General features: G+C 41.4%; 2 protein-coding genes across 3 annotated transcripts in view; both read left to right on the top strand.

Moving 5' to 3' along the window:
* The window catches only part of map3k7cl (map3k7 C-terminal like), a 13,164-nt gene extending 9,459 nt beyond the window's left edge, over positions 1 to 3,705 (top strand). For both annotated transcript variants that reach the window (XM_015961665.3, XM_070555902.1), the window contains one exon: positions 2,884 to 3,705. In XM_015961665.3, coding sequence (XP_015817151.1) covers positions 2,884 to 3,064 — 181 coding nt within the window. In that variant the 3' untranslated portion in view covers positions 3,065 to 3,705. The remainder of the gene's footprint in view (positions 1 to 2,883) is intronic.
* Positions 3,706 to 4,451: 746 nt separating this feature from the next.
* Positions 4,452 to 11,098, top strand: bach1b (BTB and CNC homology 1, basic leucine zipper transcription factor 1 b). The gene is made up of 5 exons (XM_015961666.3): positions 4,452 to 4,778; positions 4,870 to 5,112; positions 6,595 to 7,914; positions 8,660 to 8,866; positions 8,944 to 11,098. Exons 2-5 carry the CDS (start codon positions 4,870 to 4,872, stop codon positions 9,274 to 9,276), a joined length of 2,103 nt encoding a protein of 700 aa, XP_015817152.3. The 5' UTR covers positions 4,452 to 4,778; the 3' UTR covers positions 9,277 to 11,098.
* Positions 11,099 to 14,619: the final 3,521 nt, after the last annotated feature.

The following is a 14,619-nucleotide window of genomic DNA, read 5'->3' on the forward strand; positions in this document are numbered from 1 at the left end:
ACTTAGACACCGTGAAGGATTTAAACCAAAGCTCACCAACATTAAGCTGGACTGCGTGACCTTCAAACCAGAACCTTATAGTGTGTGTGTTAGCCTGTCAGGTTGGCTAAAATCATTCTAGATGTGTCCTTTTTAACTGTCAATGTGACAAATTAAAGAACTCCCTTTTTAACAGCTAAATAATGCATCATGTATAATTTATATAAAACGTTTATAAGCACATTGTGTGTCTGGATGGCTTCTATTAAAAGTAGCTCATGCCTTCATTGTCTGTGAGGAAAATCTGCATTACTCAGACACCCTCATGCACAGCTGTGCATGTTCCAGCTTGCTTTCAATAGCAGAAACAAAAAAAAAACCTTGGCACGAAACTATCACTGCATTCCTCCAGCAATGCAAAGTTAGTGATTCAACAAGGAGGGTTTTAATTACAACTATAATCAGCCTCATAACAATTAAACCACGTGTCAGATCATTAGAATCAGTCTAAAAGCTAAATCACCAGCCTTTAAATTTAACTAAATTCATGCATTTACTTTTAAAAGTACATGTTCACCTGCTAGATTTGAAGTTCTAGTAAATGGTAAATGGCCTGTATTTGATATAGCACCTTCTAGAGTTCTTGAAACCCCCCAAGGCGCTTTACAACACAATCAGTCATTCACCCATTCCCACACACATTCACACACTGGTGGGGATGAGCTACGATGTAGCCACAGCTGCCCTGGGGTGCACTGACAGAGGCGAGGCTGCCGAGCACTGGCGCCACCGGTCCCTCCGACCACCACCAGCAGGCAACGTGGGTTAAGTGTCTTGCCCAAGGACACAACGACAGCGACAGACTGAGCGGGGCTCGAACCTGCAACCTTCCGATTACGGGACGAACACTTAACTCCTGTGCCACCGTCGCCCCAACAATCTCAATAGAAAAGCAACTGATAGCAGCCATTGTGCATCAAAACAGGAAAATAAACTACGGTATTCATAAAAATACTGCATGCTGGTTATATTTTGCAACATAAACACATTATTTCCTTATGCTGCTGTTCTACCAGCTATAATAATACACAAACATTATTTGAGACACAAAACCATGCACATGACACATGTGCACATGTTTGCAAAAACATGAGTCCAAAGGCTGACTGCCACAGGAGGTCAAATTCCACCTAAAGCAACACTATAGGGTATTTTAGTTAATCTGGATGTTTTTGAGATAAACCCCAAAGATAAAGAATAGCCACAAATGAGGGTGGTTTTTACATTTGCATTTGGTGAAATATTGTTCACACGTGTGGCGGCTCGTCAATAGGGGGCGATAGGCCTCCGCCTTCATTAAAGCTGTCTCATTAAAGGTGTGGTTCACTGGAAAAACATTTCCTATTATAATTGGTCACTCCAAGTTTTTTATGCAGGCTGAAGATTAAAATAGTCTCCTACACCTATCTCCTGCATTAGCTTCTGATAGAAAATAGATGGTGAAACTCTAGAATTAGAAAACCCTGACAGATCTAAGTCACACTGTCATTTAATGTTCATTGACTCGTCCATCTTGACTCACGACAGGGAAGGCTGTTGTTGGTTTAGCATCCAGGAAACAGCAGAGAACATCTTGGCTAGTAAAAGATAAATGTTAGCGTTAGCAACTCCACCGCATGGTAGAAGCTCCTCCAGACTTATGTAATTTATGGAGAAAACAACATCAACATTGCAGAGCAAAGAGAGTCAACTGTAGAGTCACATTGTGTTAGCCAATAAGAGGTGAGAAGTCCAAACATCGGGAAATAAGACTTCAAATCCTGTCATCTGATGCTCAACTCTGATGTGGCTCACTTCTAGTTCCTGAAAATGGTGCACCAGAGCTTTGTTTCCCCAGAGTATGACTTACAAGGCATTAATTAATACTAGAGACACCCGCAAATGTATTGATTAAACAAGTGAATCGCACCATTAAACAATGAATTTCCTGCAACAGACTCAGAGGGTGTTTCTCAATAACAAGGCGCCTGGCCTAACGAGGTGATGTCTTGTTTGGTCGAGCCTTTTACTTTTTGAATTGTGTATATATTAAGCAAGTTACTACCTGTTAGCCACCAAATCTGCAACTGCTAAGCAATTAACCAACCGTAGATAACTGCTTTGTATCTAAATAAAAACATTTTAGTTATCAGCCCCATAGCTACAATTAGCTACTTACATGTCAACTGGAAATTTGTCCCTGAAGTAGCTGTTGCTGGCTCCTGATTCGCCAACCTTGAGAAAATACTGTGCTGTATATTCTGGGAAATCTTTGACCAAGGCCAGGCTACAAGACACCTCCCATGTATCCTTGCTCAGCTAGCTAAACAGCTAACAAACAGGGAACAGATGCCTCGGTAGCATGCAAACATTGTAACACGCCTTGTCGGTTCCTAACGGTGTATCTCCCAGGTAGCCAGGGCAGGACCAAGGCATCAAGGCGAGGTTCCTTGGCATTGAGAAACATCCAGTAATATCACTCCTGGGGCATTGGAAAAAGCACACCTGAACTGCAGGCTAACAGTCAATCACTTTGGTTGCTAGGGAGACATGGAGAAGTTTTTGGCCAATCAGCATCACTGACAATGTCCCTGCAGCAGGAAACAGCTAGCTAGCATGCTAAATGGTGCCCAATCTCCTTTCCTCTGCGTGTTGCCTAACCCTAACCAGCCACTACTGGTTAGCTAGAAGACAGATCTCATCTGGTGTACGTTAAACTAAATGATCAAATTCCATTTTGTCACAGAGAATAATCAGCTGCACTTAATTTTTCTAAGACAAACATTGAAGGAAATAAAGCAAGTAGATTTTTTTTCTAAGCATAAAAAGGCAAGGCTGTTTGCTAAAATCGCTTTGTTTATTTAGGCGTAAATTGCTGGCGGAGCTGGTGGAGGATGAAAAGGTTGCAGTGGAAATCGCCCGTCTAGAGGAGGAGTTCCGACGCCTAACAGAGGAGAACCACACTTTGGTGATGGTCCACAGGGAGCGCACTCAGCAGTTGGAGAGGCTCTGCCCGACCAATCAAACGAGGCAGGACTCCTCATGACCTTTTTTTACCCCCGCCCTCCCCTAGATCCAATAACCACCAGACTTCCAGCTGACACCGAGCCCAAACAACCAGAAACACAGGAATCGGCTGCATGAATCAGCTAATTACAGAGAAAGAAGTTGTGTGTGTTCTTCATTAGTCATTCGCTGGAAGCACAGACGTACCCATCATCACTGTGAGGTAGTTAAGCTGATCCTAGCGAGCAGTGACACAGTTCTGGGTGCTGCTGTGTTTGTAACCTTGCTTCCTGATTGTTACTGCCTAACTGTAGTCATGCTCGGTCAGTGCTCGTGATCTGATCTTCTCAGGTCATGTTTCGCTGTTTATCTGAGGGAACCAAAGGTGGTGTGATATGGTCCAAAAGATGTATTTTAAGAAGATTTAAGCCCCTTCTTCCTCCTCACAGACAAGTGTTTAAATAGAGTGAAATATCTGGAACTATTCAAGATGAACAATAACAAATTATGTTTGATGAATGATCTGTTTTACAGTCTCTGCTGCAACACATAAGAGTTGTACATTATTATTAATACTTTGATGGTTTTCTGGTGTTTAACTGTAGATAGGGAAGTATACAACAAGTCAAAAATGGCTGCGTATTGTCCTGGTCTGATAATAAAAGACGTTTTGATGTAAAACCAGTGTCACTTCCTTAGTTTCAATTCTCTAAGTCAACACTGTTTTGTTGTGTCGTGTCCTCACCGTTGGCATTACAGAGAAAAAGGAAATAGACCGATTTTTTTTTCCCTTTCATGACAAAATTAGCTCACCCTGGAATTACAAAACAGTCACCTGATTGGCCAGTTTAACCAGCTTCCTTCTTTTTCCACCTCATGTGACACTCTTTGTTTTGTCATGACTGAGTTTAAAAGGCTATAGTTGTATTAATGAAACATTTGCCTTACGCTAAGGGATGCGTGTGGCCCGTCTCCCTCCTTAAAGGTCATAAAATTATTAAAAAAAATAAAATAAATAACTTTAAATAAATTTAGGTACCTGCAAAACATTTCTCAACCAACTCAAGCGGGGTAGGTTGATTTGCTAGCTGATAAAAGAAACTTGAGCTGACAAAACAAACCTCTTCTGAGAATATTAACCTCATTAATAACAACAAAACTTCCCTTTTCTTCTTTAATTCAACGTAAGAAATAAAATCTTCAGTTTGAATTCACTTAACAAAGTTATCTCAACTGGTTCCACTTAACTTAGGTGTGATGTGTTAAAATCTATTTTTAAGACGAAACGCTTAAACAAACACACTTTAAACTCCCTGCTTTCACTATAATCTCTTTGAATGTGTCTGGGGAGCGTTTTGTCCGAGGGATTTTCTGGGAAAAGCCTGTTAGCTCACCAGACAGATCCAAGGGTGGGATTGGACGGGATGGGGGAAAACTGCTTGTTCATCCTTTATCAGTAGGAGCGCATGAGTCAGCGCTGCTTTGTTACACCCATGGTTGTTGTTACAACACACACACACACACACACACTCTCTCTCTCTCCCTCTTTGTGAATGCCACCCTCCCCTCTCAGATACTCACTAGCAGGCCTTATGACTGAGTCAAGCTCAGTTTTGAGTTTGCGGGCGAGCTGAGATAAGGCTTTTCTGAGAAACGGCCCGGTTGGACGACATTCCATTTAACATTATCCATGTCAACACGGCAGCTAAATCTTTCCTCAGCACTGAAGGAGACTCAAAAGTCGGCTTTTTGAGGTAGGCAGTTTCTCTTTAACAGTAATGTTGAAATCTTTTTGAGTACATTTGTGGCAGGGGGGTGTGAACGTGTTGATTTGTGTACACACAGATGTTTCAGATGGCTACCCCGAGGTCGTCTGTGTTTACCTTTGAGTCCACGGTGCATTCTTCTCATGTGCTGCAGTGGCTGGACGAGCAGCGCTGCCGGGACTTGTTGTGTGATGTTACGGTGTTGGTGGAGGGTCAGAGTTTCAGGGCTCACCGCTCGGTGCTTGCTTCCTGTAGTGACTACTTCGCCCAAAGGATCTCTTCCCCGGTGCAGCACGGAGCGGTCCTCACCCTGCCAGACGAGGTGAAACGTCGTCTCTTGAAACAGAAAGTAGTTGCACACGAGCTCTGATTCTTCACAACCGCATGTCGGTTGGAAAAAGAAGTGAGAAAATTCAATAAAAAGACCCATTTCCTCAGTGGCCAGGGCCAACTGAGGTGGTTTTATTTATACGTCAATGACTCATGGTATGCTTGCTTTGCAAACACACGTTTGGAACCATCTAAGGTTAGAGCGGACAACCAGGAAACACACACACACACACACACACACACACACACACACACACACACACACACACACACACACACACACACACACACACACACACACAGAATTTTTAATTGTTTCTTGGACGATATTATAAACATTGCGTTTCTTTTTAAAAATCCAAATAGCTTATTATGTTTTTATTGTTTTATATTGATTTGACATTATTCAGACATTATAAACCAGTAAAGACAACACATCTGTACTTCATTCATACCAACAGGTATGTTGAATTTACTTAACCAAGTTGTCAACCTAAATTTAAAGAGCAAGTCACTTTTAAAATAACAACATATAACAATAGCCGTTTTTACAGGACCATAGCGTTTGCAAAACGGGATTTGCCGCGGCTCCCTGGGGAGGATAAAGGCCGTTTGTAAGATCCGACTGTGGCGGTAATGTGGCGCAATCGTGGCAATTTTATAAAAGATTAGGTGATGGTGGCATAAAGGGGGTATGGGGCGGTCTCTGCGCTGCCGCAGACTTCCGTTTATCTCGGACATGACTTGCTTTTTATTGCGATTGAATCTGTGAACGTTACGTTTTTTAACAAGCAGCTCTAAAAGGTGTCTGTCCCCATCAGTCCCTGTGCGGTCTCTGGTGATCTGAGCTTCAGCTCTAACAGAGAGGCTCACGGAGCGCTGCGGCGCTCCAGTTTGTCATCTCAGCTGATTTTGTTCAGAAAGCAAACCTTACCGCCTGTGTTTACTTTCATTTTCAATACATTTGCCAGCCAGAGCTCAGCAATATCTCCCCACGTCATCATGACACCTGCCTCTGTTGCGCTAGCGCGCATACGACAGTCCATTACAGCAATATTACTACCAAGCGAGGTGGAAAGAATGCCGCAAAATTCGCACAACGCCATGCCGGCGTGGTGCATTTATAGACGTACCGTTGCGGTAATATTACGTCGGTTTGCCGGCATGGTGTGTCTTGTAGGAAGGGCTCATGCATATTACTCTTTAACTAGGTTTAGTGGAGCAGCTTGGCATGACTTGGTTGAGTAAATTCAACATTTTATTTCTTACAGTGTAGTATCCAGATACTTGTGTGTCTGCTTCTCTCTGCTTCATACGACACCCTCAACACCCTAAAATTAAACTCAATGAGCGTTTTTGTGTAACACACTACAACGTGTTTAAGTTAATTCAACATTAATTTTCTTACAGTGTATTTAGAGCAGAACTTTAGGACTAAAATGTGCTTGTGCGCTTTGTTTCTTATCTGTAACAGGTGACAAGTGCTGGCTTCGAGCCCTTGCTGAAGTTTGCTTACACATCTAAACTCCACTTTGGGAAAGAAGATGTTTTGGAGATACAAAGCGCAGCCTCCCTTCTAGGTTTCAAAGACCTAGACGAGGCGTGTTTTGATTTCCTGCTCCCAAAGCTCTTTTCCAGTAACAAGAGCCCTCCCGCTTTTGTGAGGAAGTGTTGTAAGAAGGCCTGCAAGAGGCGATTTACTAAGGAAAATGGAGGCACAGACTCTGACGTCTTGGGTGACAAAGAGGCAAAACCAGTTGCTGACTCATCATCTCAGCGGGACGCGGCTTGGGAGCGTGGCAAATCAGTAAAGAAGAAAACAGGAAGTGTGAGTGGCGCGGTCCCTGCTGGGCCACCTGTTGAAGACATGGACGTCGCTGTCCTAAAGTGTCCAAAGTACCGCAAGTTCCAGCTTGCTTGCGAGAAGGAAAATGGTGAGAAAATTCCAACAAAGTCGAGGATCAGGGATGCCTGCTCCCTCTCCTGCTTTCAGTGCTCTAGCAGTCCACTCCTTAAAAGCAAAACTGCCTCCAATGAAGAGATAAACGGGGGAGCTAAAGAGCTCCCAAGCAGTGAAATACACGAAGCAACTCGGGGACTTGATCCTGTTAAGAACGATTCGCTTGAAGAAGAACGAAAACAGAATGAAAAGGTGGCAGAGGACACCTTTAAGGACAAGATGGACCATTTGTCTGGCATGAAGCCTTTAGACACTTCTAATGCCAAGCTAGTCTCACCAGGCTCAAGCCCAACACCTGAAGAGAACCCAGAGTGTTCACTGCCCCCTTGCCCTTTGATTGCCCTGAATGAGCTCAGTGCAGTCTGTAGGTTGGTGCAGCGTGAGGAGATTGCCGCCAACATCACAGAAAACCAGGAAATGCTGAACCCTGTAGCGGCAGAGCCAGGCTCTCTTCATCAAAACATGCCTGAAGCGGAGGGGACAAGTCTGTATTATGTCTGCCAGGACGGAGGACAAACAGGCAGCGTGGAAAGATCAACCTTCCTGAGCAAGGAGAAGGAAGTGGCTGGTCTTCCCCCAGCGAGTCTGGGATCAAGGACAGGGACTTCTCAGCCAAACGTTCAGGAATGGGCGCAGAGCCCATCTCCCAACACTAAAAACAGCTGCCCCTTTCTACTGGAGCTGCACCCGGCGAGCTGCTCGCTGTCTGAGATGTCCGAGTGCGAGGTGGCTTCTCAGTCCGGTGTTTCATCCATGAACTCGGGGGAGGACGGAGACTCGGAGACGGAGACGGAAGGAGACTGCGACTTCGCTGCAAGGGAGAGAGCCCTGCAGGTGAGTGGATAAATCGCCCCGTTACCTCACAATGTTCCATTCAGACATTTTTATCACACATCTGCATTCAGAAGGAGATCTGCTATGCTTCCAAGTTAATAATTCACACCACAGAGATGACATATGTGTGTGTTCCGCTCATAATGGTTCAGAGTCCAACTCCGTGCAAATTCACAGCTCAGCTTGTTGCAGGGACTGCAGGTCAAACCGCAGCTGCAGAGATCTCAGGTGTAAGTGCTCCTTTAGGATTAGTGTGAAAGCACAGAAAAAAGGGGAGGGTAGTGCAGACAGCATTTCTTATGTGAGGCGTTCGTTTTATTTACCTACTCAGCCTGTTAGGCTCGTGCTTCAATAAAATGGCGAGAGGGCGTTTCCCGTTCCTGCACTTCCATCGCACCTGGTTTATAAAGTTAATAATTAGCAGCTCGGGGAAAATGTAACTGCCTGGATTTCATATTCATTTCACAATTCTCGTCATTTGTACAGCATGGAGAAACAGCTTTCACTCGTAAGTGACCTGATAAGTTAATAAATAAAACACTTTTGTTGTGATTTTTGGCTATTTTAGGGCAAGAAATCCCATTTTTCTCTTCACATTTGAAGCACCAACAGTTACACAATTGTAAGACCTCATTATTTGACCACAGAAACACACCAAGGTTGGCTGAGGATGCATCTTGATCTATGCATCCTCGGCCATGAATTCTGTTTGCATAAGCTGCATTTCCTGTTGGGACGCCCTCAGGTGCAGTTGCCGTACCCCATGGAGTGGATCGTCAGCCTGAGCCGGAACGACTTCCAGCAGCTGCTGAAGCAGCAAACCTTCACTCGAGAGCAGCTGGATTTCGTCCACGACATGAGGCGGCGCAGCAAGAACCGCCTGGCGGCTCAGCGCTGCCGCAAGAGAAAACTGGACTGCATTTACAATCTGCAGTATGAGATCCACAAGCTGGTGAGCTTTTCAGAAAAGTGTTTGTCCGTGTTTTATTTTTAAGAGATGCCTGCACTAATCACGCTGATGTGTTTTAGAAATCTGAGAGGGAGAAGCTGCTCATGGAGCAGAACCAGCTGAATCAGATGAAGATGAAAACGTGTCACACTGTCAACACTTTGTGTCAGAGGGTCTGCAGAGAAGCAGATCTACAGCCAGACCAGCTGCAGGCGTTAGCCTCGTACACCACCTCAGACTGCCCTCTGTCCTCCTTCTTCCCTCACATTGACTCACTTCTGTCACAGTACGGGCCACCACTTCGTCCCCAAATATCTGTCATGGCGTCTTCTGGGGGAAGACAGTTTGTGGCCCCTGAGGACAATCTGTCCCGTTTGAACCGAGACACAATCAGAGTCCAGCATTCACTGTAGACACACAACTAAATCACGCTGCCCGAGGAGATATTAAACTGTACTGTACTCTTTGTTATTCTGTATATAAGAGCATTTATTTTGACATGAGCACAGGATACAATAAGAGCTCATATATAAATGTTTACAGCGAATTTACTGTGAACAGCAAATATTTTAATAAGATTATTTTGACCTGCCATCTTTTTTTTTTTTATCTCAAAACAGATGCTGGAATAAAGATGGTGAACATGCTTTTGTTAAAGGGGACATATTATGATTTATTTTGTTAAGTTATAATAGTCCTATGATCTATACAAGATGTGTTAATGAAGTACTTTGCTCTAAATCCCTCCCACATACAGGGAAAACAGCAGTTTTTGTTCTTGACATTTTCAGTACCTTCCAGAATGAGTCGTTTCAGGGCTCTGTCACTTTAAGAAAACATGCTAGAGATGGCCACGCCCACCTATTTCTGTTCAGGCTGCTATAAGCCGAGAAGCTCTGATACTCGGGAGGGGCTCAAAGTAAAGCCGCTGCTCCTCCAGCAGCAGCAGCTCTCTTTTGCACACGTGAGGCGATGCTATCATAATTTCCCTGTTTGTGACATCACAAATGGGGCCTTTTTCAAATGTCGCATTTTAGGTGAATTATTCCTAAAATCAAACACTGATAGAAAACAAATGGATGGGTTTTGCTTTGTTGGAGTGTTTATAGAGGCAGTCGAGACCCACATAGCAGCACAAAAGGATAATACACCCCCTTTAAATCTTTTGAAACAAATGTCCAGAAACTGTTTCTAACAATGCAAATGGCCTTTTACACCAGATAAACAAGATATTCATTGGGTGCATGCCTTACACTGAGTGATAATTTAATTCAGCAGAATTGTTCCTTATATTTGTATAAGAAAATACCTCAAGCTTTGTATTCTGTTTGACACAGGAGAACTCTCAGGTGCAGAAAGGAACATTTCTTCTCAAACCATCAACTCAGTTCGCATCAAAACCACCACACTCAACCACTTGTTTACCCTTGATGGGACTTTCGTCTTTTCTAGTTGTCATTGTGGCCTCCATGACTCAGATTACCACAGTGACACAACTGTTTTAAGAACGCAAACCTCTCAGAGCATCGGCTGGACCTCACATGTCATCATTCCATCTTATGAAGGACCTTTTCTAAAGCACACTGTAAGAAATTAAATGTTGAATTTCACTCAACCAAGTTATGTCAACTGGTTCCGCTAAACCATACATTTAATATTCATTAATATTAATACTTAACCATACATAAAGTTTAAAAATGTATATTATTGTTTACATTTAAGCAATTTATTTGTTGAATCCAGTTGACATAACTTTGTTGAATAAAATCAGCATTTTATTTCTTAGAGTGTAGTGCTTTTTGGAAAAGGTTTGGTGCATCTGCAGTGTTTATTAGAAAACACATTTACTCATGTGGTACATAGAAGCACAGACAAAAAAAATCATGATTTTGTCTGTAGCAGATCCTCGTAATCTTGAACAACTTTGTCCAAGCCACTTCCAAGGGTTAACTTATGCAAAACTCAGTGACATATTGTTTCAGATTTATAATCTTTTGTCTTCAGGTTAATTATGGCAAAATGATTTCTATGTGCTTACAGCTTAATTGGTACATTTTCAGCAGAATTGGAATCAATCGTGTTTTTTTTTACTTGTAATTTTTGTGAAATCAACACAACATTGCAACTTTTTATGTGATTTCTGTAATCGTTTGATGTCAATCCTGTAAATAATTTTGGTAATTTTTAAATGTTTTCAATTTGAAATGAAAATTTTGTTATTAACAAGAAACAGCCTGATTTAGTTATCTTTTTTTTTTTTTTAAATCTATCTAGCAGTGTGGATATCAGAACATCGGCTCAGATCTGTTACATTAACTACTTCAACATTGAACAAATTAGCTCTGGTTGATTCATGAGCTAAAGACTAGTCAAGAAAGAGCCAAAACCAGAGAGGATTACTCTCGTCCATAAAATGTATCCTCTAAGAGATTCTAAATGTTGTATTTCAGGGTGATTTATATTGAAATACAGGAATATCTTCCGTGGAAATTAACTGCATAGTTAGCTGTACCACTTCCTTTTTAGCATGCAAGACTTCCTGTTAAAAATTCAAAGGTCTTTATGCTGGAATTATTGCAAAATTTACAGTAATGCAGAAATAACACAAACTGCCATTATGTTTCTATGATTCGAGCTGATTTAAGGCAACAGATCTGCTCTATAGCTCAGACAAGCAGTTAGCTTATTAGTCCCATTAAGGCCTTGTCTGTGCTACTCTAGATGTTTTCTTTAACTGATAGTTTTTTTCCTTCAGTATAATAAAATTATTCTAACAACATTGGTAAAATACACCCACTTCAATAACAGGTGATATACATAAATATACAAAATCAAAAAAGAAAGGAAAAACAATTGGCTAAAAACGTTCGCCACACATTTATTTTATTTGGATGTTGTTTACAATTTTATCTTAATTTATAATTTCAGGTTAGATACACATTCTTCGTTTTCTGTCTTTCACAGAACCCCACTTTAGAAGTTTTAATTTAACATTAAAACTACTAAAGTAGATGTTTAAAGGCAACAGCAGCACACATCTGACGCCCTCTAGTGGTTGAACATAAACTGTCCAAGTAAACCCAAAGTGTTTTATTCATTAATTTTAATACTTTCCTCTAAATCTCCCACTGTACTCCTAAAATCTTAGCTAAGTTGTGAAAAAATAGAACAACCACCCTTGCAAAGAAAAGTAAAATTACCCAAGCTTTAAAAATTTAAACTTGTTCAAAACTGTTTTTTTTAAGTTGGAGAGAGCACTTGGGTGAGTTTAAGCTCCAGTTTATCTTGAGTGCCTGCCCTGATTTTTGTTTTTATGCACGATATTTATAACTCTAAAGAAGAAACCCTTTATGTGGAGTTTTATTTATTTTAAACAGTTTATAAAATGTATGCAGTTCGTTCAACTCAACAGAAGGTGGCTCCACGTGAACATCTCCTGACAGTTAAAGCTAAATTGAAATATTCACTTCAGGACTTTGAGCTGAAATCTGAGTAAAAATCTCAAGTCAGACCAGTCAGACCTAATAAAACATTACATTTTCAATTAGTATGAACTTACATTTCATATAAAATTTCTCTATGAATTCAGAGAGCTGTATACATTATTTCTAATCTGTAAAAAAAAATAAAATATCACCTGTTTCATCATAAACATCTCATTCCTGCCTCTCAGTTTTAATATCAGTGAGGATTTACTGTAGGTGGTTCTCTGGCAGAGTGCGAGGACAAGTGAAAGCAGCAGATACTGGGCTCAAAGTCCCAGCAATAACTAGATCTGCACCAGCTGTCAAGAGTTAATAGGCCAACATTTGTGAATAGCTTTTGCCAAAAACAAAAAAACTCATCTTAAAATAAGAAAATTGTTTTAATTTCATGGATTTATTTTAAATAGTATTTCTATATTTTTTATTCTTATTTTTTTATTCTAGAGAGAAGCTTGGTCCCTCATCTGTACAGTCTGCGAAGAAACACAAGAGATGAAATGTTGAATTCACTTAACCAAGTTATATCAAATGGTTCCACTAAACCTAGGAAGACCCAGGTGTAGGTATAACTTTACTAACTTCAGATCGTACCGCAATCGGCAGCTGTTGCTGACCAGAAATCGGCACCTAACAGTTTTGTGGGTTGGTAGGTGCCCTAGGGGGAGCTCTCAACTTGCTTAATGGCTATTAGTTGTTTACACTGGCTAGTAATAAGGTTAGCAGTTAGCTTTTTCAGTTTGCCGACCATAAAAAAATAAAAGAGTTTTGCTTTTTCTGTTCACATCGTGGTGAAGCCCAGAAGAAAAAGTCAGAGAGTATTGTCTTTGGAGGCAAAGCAAAGAGCTAAAACCAGAGTGAACATCGGCGTGACCTACGCTAGTTTGAAAGAACTAAAGGAGGCAAAAAACAAAACAAAACAAAAAAAGACTGATGGTGACCTGGCTTTGTTGTTACTAAAATTGTAAGTAATAATATTTTTTGTTCACCAGTGTGGATCTTTTCACTTTGTGGCTTATTTTAGCATCAGTTAGCTCATGTTAGCGTTAGCTTGTTGTTAGCGCTACAGCGGGGTTGCTTACGGTGGTTAATTCCACTTTCAACCAGTAGGACAGAGAAGCAGGAAACTATTTGCTGTCGCTTTAAGTAAATTCAACATTTCCATTTCTACAGGGTATCAAGTGAGTGCTCAAAAGACAAAAAAAAAAAAAGAAACAACCTGTAACGTGTGGTCTCATATAGTTCCATGTGTTTGGTGTCATCAGAATTACGTGTTGTCCTGTCTCAATTTACTAAACCCAAGTAAATCCCATTTATGTGACCTGTTTTAAGACAATTCATGTGTGTGGTGATTAGGGTTGTCACGGTAACCGGTATAGCGGTAAACCCCGGTAAAAAAGTTGACAATAAAAATAACCGTGCAGTTTTTAATAAACTAAATTATCTCGGTGGGTTTACCGTGGCCGCGGTTTCGGCGCGGTGACCCTTACCAGCCACCGTCGCTTCAGCTGAAGTTCCCGCGGCGCGCACACGCACTTTTTAGTTTGCAACGGCACCAAAACTTTGAAGCTGAAATAACGGCCGAAGGAGGAGACGGCAGCGCCCAGGACATCCATCAGCCCTCAAAGAAGACTAAATCGGAAGTATGGGCATATTTTGGATTTCTGAAAAATGCTGAGGGACAGTTAATAGAAGACTGCTATCCCGTTTGCAGAACGTGCAGGAAACAAGTGTCTGCAGAAGGCAGCAACACTTCGAATCTAATGGCACATCTGAGTGACCATCACCCACGTCTCTACAGCCAGTGCAAGGTAAGATAACATTAGCATTTTAGCTGAAATGCATGACGCGAGGACTTTTGGTTGAGGGAGAATGCAACGAGTCACTATATACTGCAGCTGCAGCGCCCTCTGCCAGCATTTAAACCGTGTCACGGACACCCTGTTGCTGGATGAAGCATCTTATTTGTTGATGATGAAGAGAAATATACAATTAGTTCCTTGTCATTGATTTGTTTACTTATTCAATGCCATTTATACTTGGACATTTGGATTTGATTACATAGTGTAGTAGTTATTTTAGTAATTTGTTTAAAGTGGCTATTTATTTTAAATACATATTTTTTAAGGTTGACTTGTACAGTGCTCAAGTCAAGTGTGGACTGGAGTTTTAGATTTTCATTTTGATAATGAAGAAAACAAGTATATGAGAAAACAAGTGGTGTTTCCATGATTTGTTTACATATTGTTTATGTTTTGAATGTTTGGATTTGTA

The sequence above is a fragment of the Nothobranchius furzeri genome, chromosome 10 (assembly GCF_043380555.1).
Source record: "Nothobranchius furzeri strain GRZ-AD chromosome 10, NfurGRZ-RIMD1, whole genome shotgun sequence".
NCBI lineage: Eukaryota > Metazoa > Chordata > Actinopteri > Cyprinodontiformes > Nothobranchiidae > Nothobranchius > Nothobranchius furzeri.